Source organism: Neovison vison, chromosome 7 (genome assembly GCF_020171115.1).
Source record: "Neovison vison isolate M4711 chromosome 7, ASM_NN_V1, whole genome shotgun sequence".
Classification (NCBI taxonomy): Eukaryota; Metazoa; Chordata; class Mammalia; order Carnivora; family Mustelidae; genus Neogale; species Neogale vison.
This window is the reverse complement of record NC_058097.1, coordinates 202763239-202770141: the sequence shown is the minus strand read 5'-3', so window position 1 is coordinate 202770141 and position 6903 is coordinate 202763239. Positions and strand designations below refer to the sequence as shown.

The window sequence follows — 6903 nt, the reverse complement described above, 5'->3', positions numbered from 1 at the left end:
TGCGAGGGCGTGGAAGACCATCCCCAGCCCTGCACACACACACACACACACACACACACACACACACACACGGATTCTTACTTCCGGAAGGTTCTTCCAAGTCGGTAGCACCCTGGAGACTTGGCTTTTGGGACACCGGCTCCGGCGCGGGCCGAGGGGGCATCCACCGCGGTGATGGGCAGAGCCGTGAGCTCGGGAGTCGCAGAAGCCGCTACTGCCCCCTCAGCCGTGTCCCCGGGGCGGGCCCGGCCTGGCCCTGGGCTTAGGACATTAGCGCAGCCGGCGGCTCTCGGGGAGCCCACCAGGAGCCCCGCTCTCCGGACCCCCGCCCTGCCTCTGTGCTCCTTGAGCTCTTCAGCGGAGCTGGGTTCTTTGGGTTTTTCGTTTACTGAGTCTAACAAGTACCGGAGCCCCTGTGGTTCATCTTCCTGCCTCTGCCGCCAGCTCTCGGGGAGATGGAGGCCGAGAAGTCGGGGCCTGTGCCCAGGGCTAAGGAGCTGGCAGTGGGATGTGACCCTGGCCCCATCGTGTGCCCCAGACCGTCTCCCCCAGGGCACCTTTATCACACACGCGGAGCGGTTTTTCCGCCGCTGCAGACAGAACACGGCGGGAAGGGAGCAGTTCTCAACCCTTGGCCATGGGCCTGCTTCCCTGGGGTGGGGGCAGCAGGTCAGCCTCAGCGGAAGGGGTCTGCACCTACAGAAGCAACCTCTCCACCCCAGAAATGCTCGCAAAGTAAGCACCAGAGTCCTTGCAAGTAAAGCTCCGCCCCGCCCCGCCCCTGCGCCCCTGCCGCGGGGCTGGCTCCATCCCAGGGTGGGGGCACCTGCTCGCCCCAGGCACCTGGGTGCCTCCGTCGGTTAAGCGGCCAACTCATGATCTCAGGGTTGACAGTTCAAGCCCCGTACTGGGCCCCACACTGAGCATGGGGCCTCCGTCAAGGAAGAAGAAAAAAAGAGAGCCCTCAGGACTGACGTTTTGGGGACGGTTTTTCAGTGTCTCCTTTCTTGGCCACGAAGTGTTCTCTGTGTGGCCGCACCTGGGGGGTGGGCAGGAGACCGGAGGAACGGCCTTTGTTGCGGGTCCTCAAGAGTTCGGGTCAAGGCTTCTGACAGCATCTCCTGCTGGGCGCAGCCTTGGGAGACAGGCGAGGGGCCAGCCGTCGGCACAGGCCAGGCCGCTCGGGGTGCTGTGGGTCTTCTGAGCCGAAGCTCCAGGGAGCGACAGGCTGGGGTGACCCTGGGCGTCGGTGGGGGTGGCTGAGTGAGCCGGACAGCCGGGGCTCCTCTGGGGGCTTCCCTGGTAGCCAGGCCCTCTGCGGCTCTGTGTGTGCACCCCTACCCCCAGTGCGCACCGTGTCCTCTGCTGTGGGAGCTGCAGGTTCTGCCTCCAGGGCCAGTGGGGACCGTACGGGGTCCCCAGCAGCTCCAGCCTGTTCCCAGCTCGGCCCGAGGGCAGGTGCAGCTCACGGGTGGGTCAGCCCTGCCCGCACACGCGCAGGTGAGGAGCGCACCCAGGGACGGAGCTGAGCTCGGGAGCGGCCCGCCGTTGCCATGCGGTGCTGGTCAAGGGCACGGCTCGCTGTCTACCTGCAGGGGCTCCACAGGTGCCCCTGGCGGAAGCATCAGAGGGCACAGGGGCAGGGGGGTTGCTCTGACCTTGCCTTCCACCGGGGTCCCAGGGACCCTCCCTGGTCTTCAAGTCTGAGACCCCCAGGAGGGACCGTCTGTGCCTGGGATAGCCAGTCGGGACAGCTCCATTGTGCCATTTGGGCGTCCGGTCCCCACATCAGGGCTGCTCCCTGTGGGGAGACCCAGGGTGCCTGCTGCAAGTATCCTCACGCTTCATGGGCAAGAGGGTGCCAGAAACCCAAGGAGCCACCAGAGCCAGAGTCTACCACATGGCCCTCGCCTCCCTCCCACAGAGACCCTGAGCGAGGGAGGGCGAGCACCCACAGGCGGGGAGGGGCAGCCCCGCGTTCTTATGAGTTTGGGCCCCAGGACTGGGAGAGCAGGTTGGAGGGGCTGAGAGCCGCCCCCACCTCCCCAGGATGGCAGCTGGGTGGCTCGGCCTTGCCTTGGGCCAGGCACCTCCTCCAAGGGGAGGGAGGCTGCCTCGCCGGGCCCAGCCAGCACCCCAGCCCTGTCTCCTCAGGGCTTTGGACTTTGTCGAAGCTGTGCAGGCAGGGAGCTGCGCTCTGACCTGGGGGGCAGCCGCCAAAATGGTGGGCAAGGCCCGCTCCCCGGAGAGGGGTGTGAAGCCACCTTGGAGTTCCTTGCTGAAGCAGGGGCCGGGTCTGGGCAGGGCTGTCTTCCCCCTGGGGAAAGGGCAGTCTCAGGAAGCTGCCATGTCCAGCCTGCAGGACAGCTGTCCACACACTCCCACTGAGAGAGGGGCACCGGCTGGGCCAAGGGGGATGAGGCTGCGGACCCGGGACAGCTGGGATGGGGGTGTCAGGAGGGAACCTTTTGGAGGACGGTGTGAATCCCGTTAAGTGAGCCTGTAGGCAGCCCCGCAGAGTCCCGGCCTTCGCGGGCAAGGGCTGCGCTGGTTCTGGCAGTTTCTCCCTGGGACAAGCGGAAGGGACCTCCCTGGAGCCTCCCTCCCCTGCACCCCCCAGAGCTGGCTTGCTTCCCGCCTCACCTCCCACCCCAGCCTGGAGCCGGCTTTGTGGGGTCTGTTCTCTGGGCTTCCTCAGGAGGGAGGGGCTTAGCTGGCCGGGCCGGTTTGGAGGGGGGGTCTGCGCTCCACGTGCGGCGGAAGCTCCTCCTCCGCGCACCCCCCACCCCTGCCTCCTCCCCTCGCGCTCCCCACCACCGGCCTTCCCAGCAGGTGTTCCGGAAGGTACTGGTTTAATCAGCCCGAAAAGCCGCCCCCACCGTTGCTGGGGTCCTGCCCCCTGAGGCACCGCCAGGTCCCCTCAGAGGACTCTCGGGGGCGGGGGCGGGGGGCTGCTCAGCAGCAGAGGCGAAGGGCCTTGCGGAAGACCGCGCGGAACTCGGCGTTGAAGACCGTGTAGATGAGGGGGTTGAGGGCGCTGTTGACGTAGCCCAGCCAGGTGACGGCGCTGACCAGCCGCGGAGGCACGGCGCAGGCGGGACACAGCGCCCCGGTGATGTGCACCACGAAGAAGGGCGTCCAGCACACCAGGAAGGCCCCTGGGGGCGGGGGCGGGGCGGCGGTGAGCCGCGGTCCCCGCGGCGCCCCCCGCCTGCCCCGGGCTCCGTCTCCCGCGGTGGGCGCGGCCCGCTTCCCCTCCGCCCACCGACCCCAGGCCGGTACCCACCGACCACCACGGGCAGGACCCTCATGGCCTTGCGCTCGCGGCCCGTGATCTTGGCGCGCCTCTCCTCGCTCGCCGGCGGCGCGGGCTCGGCCGGAGTGGCGTCGGGAGTCGGGACGGCCTCGGGGCTCTCGGGGGTCTCGACGGCCTCGGGGGGCGGCGGGCCGGGGCCGCTGGGCCGGCGCGGCCGGCGGCCGTGCAGCTTGGTGCGACGGGCGGCCTCCCAGCGCCGCAGGCCGCGGAACGTGGCCCAGTAGAGCAGCAGCATGAGCGGGCAGGGCAGGAAGAAGGAGCAGACGGACGAGTAGACCACGTAGTCGCGGTCCTCCAGGCGGCACACGGCGGGGTCGCGGCCGCGCGCGTCGTTGAGGCCGCACAGCACCGGCGCCGCCACCGCGGCCGACAGCAGCCACGTGGCGCCGATGAGCAGCAGCTGACGCCCGCCGCCGCCCTGGCGGTTGTAGCTCAGCGGCACGGCCACGGCCACGAACCTGTGGTGGGGGGCGCGGCGCGGGCGGCCGGGACAGGGGAAGGGCGCGGTGAGGGCGCGGTGAGGGCGCGGTGAGGGCGCGGCCGGGCGCGGTGAGGGCGCGGCCGGGCGCGGGGCGGGGCGGCGGCGGCTCACCTGTCCGCGCTGATGGCGCACAGGTTGAAGATGGAGGCCGTGCACAGCATGACGTCCATGGCCATGAGAGCGTCGCAGAGGCCGGGGCTGAACTGCCACACGCCACCCTGGACCTGCGCGCCGGGAAGGGGCACGGGATGCGGGGGACAACAGACACAAGGCCCGCCGCTGGTCTCCCCCCAGACCTCATAGCCACTGGCACTGGGCACTTCTGACCCCCACATGCCTGGGGGAGCGGGGATGTGCCAGAGGCCCGCACACCTGGGCAGTCTCCCCACTGAGCTGGACAAGATTCCCTCCTTCCCCACTTTCTGCAAAAGCCAAGAGAGGCCTGGGGGCACCCCTGGAGATGGGGCCTCCAGGGTTCAGGACTCTGATCCCTGATGCTGCAGAGTTCGGGGGAGGGGGTGCTCCCCCAGGAGGCTGGCTGCCGGGAGCCTGAAGCCCACTGATCTCCTTTCCTCCCAACAGGATGGCTAAGAGTCAGCCTGTGTGGTTAAACTCCATCACCACTCTGGGATTCCACAGGTCACCTCACTTTTGTCCCCTCATCTGTAAAATGAGGGTGACAATAGTATCCACACAATTGCCTTGAGGGTAAATGAGTTGCAAGATGTAAAGGCCTCGGCACCGGCCCGCTGCCCCTACCAAGGGCAAAGGAGCAGACAGCCACCCCCCCTTCTAAATCCCCTCCCGCTGATTTGGGGCGATTAGGAGCTTAAGAGCTGTCACTGTGACGTCTGTCTGTGGCTCCGGGGGAGGGGCAGGTCATGTGTGTCCTTGTCCTGCTAGCTCTGTCCCAGCCCTGCCCAGTCTCACCATGTCCACTTTAGAAAAATGGAGCCTCCCCGACTCTCTCCCCTGCCTGGGTCACCGCGCTCCCCGCCCAGGTGTAAGCAGCTTTTCTTTGTCCAAACCACGAAGTACACAAGGGCTGCACCAAGGAGGACCCACCTGAGGGCCAGATGTGGTCTGGGGATGGAGGCTTCTGGGCCCTGGTTCTTGGCAGGGGCGCTGGACCCCACACCAACCCCTGCTTTGGGTTCCAGCATCAGGGCAGGGCCTCCCCTTCCAACCCTGCTCACTTCCCCTCAGCTCCTGGCAGCTAAATGGTCCTCCTGCTGTGGGCAGTATGTGTACCAGTGAGGGTCTCCTTCCCTGGGGTGCTCTGATGTGCGCATGTTCCTGGTCATGCCTGGCTGTGGCTTTGCGCAGTGATGTGTGTATGTCCCTGTGCCCCAGGGAGAGCAGGGGTGGTGGGGGGAGAGTAAACCCGAATCTGCCTGTCCATCTGGCTCCCCTGGGGAATGGAACCTCAGCTGAGGAGGTGGTGGGTGGCTGGACTGCCCACGTTGCCTGTTTCTGAGGTCCCTAGTTTGAAAGGCAAAGACCTCTCTTAGGTGGGAGACGCCAAAACAGGGACAGGAGAAGAGAGATACAGAGGAAGGACAGACAACCAGTTAGCCAAGCAGGTTAACTGACAGTGAGATGCTGCGGGGAGTCCGAGCGGACCGAGGTCCAGACCGAAGACCAGGCACAGGGTCCTTGCAGCCGCCCTGGCTCAGGGTTCCCGAGAAGCCCAGCGGCCGGGTGGTTCTGGGTCCTCAGGGTGGACGGGGACAGGGGACGAAGGAGCAGGTGAGGCGTGCGCGTGCGGTCCGGACGCGGGCTCACCTCGGAGTAGACGAAGAGGGGCAGCACCAGCAGGGCGAGGAGTAAGTCGGCGGCCGCCAGGCTCACGATGAAGTAGTTGGTGGGCGTCTGCAGGGCGCGCTCGGCCGCCACGCTGACGCACACGAGCGCGTTCCCCGCGAGCACCGCTCCGATGAGCAGCACGCCCCCCGCCAGCGCCACCGCCGCTCCGGGAGACCCCGCGCCGCCGCCGGTTCCCGGCCCGCGCCCCGCCAGCAGCCCGTCCGCGTCCGCCGCGCTGCGGTTCCCCATGGCTCCCCTGCCCGCGGCGCCAGGGCGGGCGCTCAGCACCGCGGACAGCGCCCGGGTCGCGACCCCGGGAGCCCCGCCCCCGGACACGCCCCCAGCGCGGCAGGAGTCCGGGCCGGACCCGCCGCGCTCTGTGCTCCGGGCCTTTGTGGCTCTTGGGTTCTCGCGCTCCGACAGCGCGCAGGACGCGTGCAACGGCCCTCGAGGGAAGACTTAAGCGAGATGATCGGCGCGGGGGGACGCCATCGCCCCGCCGCGCAGGGCTGGAGGTACGCGCCGGGCTGCGCTCTGGGAAACCGACCCGGGTGGAAGGTCTGCCGGACCCTCCCTCGAGGTGTGCGGACGCCCCACGCCAGCGCCGTGCCCGGGCCCCGGAGATCCCGGGCCCCACCTGCGCCCGAGGGGCATCTGCTCCCCGGGAGGCGGCTCCAGGCGGAGGCGGGGCCGCTTCTCGCGCCACAGGGCACCCCGAGAACACCCTTATCAGGCCGGTTCCGCCAGACGGCGGGAGACCCCAACTCCTCGCCGGTCTCCCCCGTGGGCCCCCTGATGGGGCTTCCCTCGGTTCACCCGACCCAACCTCTTGTGCCCCAGGGCGTTCCCCCCCCAAATGTTTGCAGGCCCCACTTTGGGGCCTGCGCCCCATCCCCTGAAGCAGCCTCTCGTCCCGACCCAGACGGACCCTGCCCAGTTACTCTCCAACAATGGTCGCGGCCGGGTCCTTCCCCGTGCGTGAAGTGAGGTAACAGGACGACTGTGCGCTCGGAGCTTCGCGATTGTCTTGGTCCCGCCTGCCCCAAACGAGACCCCCTCAGCCTGCACCGCCAATCCCACAAACTCGCAGGATCCCAGGCCAAGTCGGTGGGTCACCTCCGCCTGCCAACACATGACTGTGGGGGCATGGGAGGCTGGGGCGGTGGGGGCTGTGGGGGGCAGTGTCTCAGGTCCGCGTAGGCGGGACTGCTCACCGCACAGAGTTAGCGGGAGACAGCGGGGCGGCGGGGTCAGCCCGGCTGCGGGGTCAGGTACACGGAACTTGTCGTTTGGCGAGAAT

At 68.2% G+C, this 6903-nt stretch overlaps 1 protein-coding gene across 1 annotated transcript; it reads right to left on the bottom strand.

Moving 5' to 3' along the window:
• Positions 1-2955: 2955 nt before the first annotated feature.
• On the bottom strand, positions 2956-5852 carry DRD4 (dopamine receptor D4). Its single transcript, XM_044261214.1, has 4 exons — positions 5583-5852; positions 3909-4021; positions 3287-3774; positions 2956-3158 (listed from the first exon to the last, which is right to left on the bottom strand). The coding sequence occupies exons 1-4, from the start codon at positions 5850-5852 to the stop codon at positions 2956-2958; spliced, it is 1074 nt and encodes a 357-aa protein (XP_044117149.1).
• Between the last annotated feature and the right edge of the window lie 1051 nt (positions 5853-6903).

Coding starts and splice junctions, on each gene's coding strand:
- DRD4 (XM_044261214.1), bottom strand. CDS start 5,852: ATGGGGAACCGCAGCGCGGCGGACGCGGACGGGCTGCTGGCGGGGCGC. Junction 4,022..5,582: donor CCCTCTTCGTCTACTCCGAG/GTGAGCCCGCGT, acceptor CCCGGCGCGCAG/GTCCAGGGTGGCGTGTGGCA. Junction 3,775..3,908: donor TGCGCCATCAGCGCGGACAG/GTGAGCCGCCGC, acceptor CCCCCACCACAG/GTTCGTGGCCGTGGCCGTGC.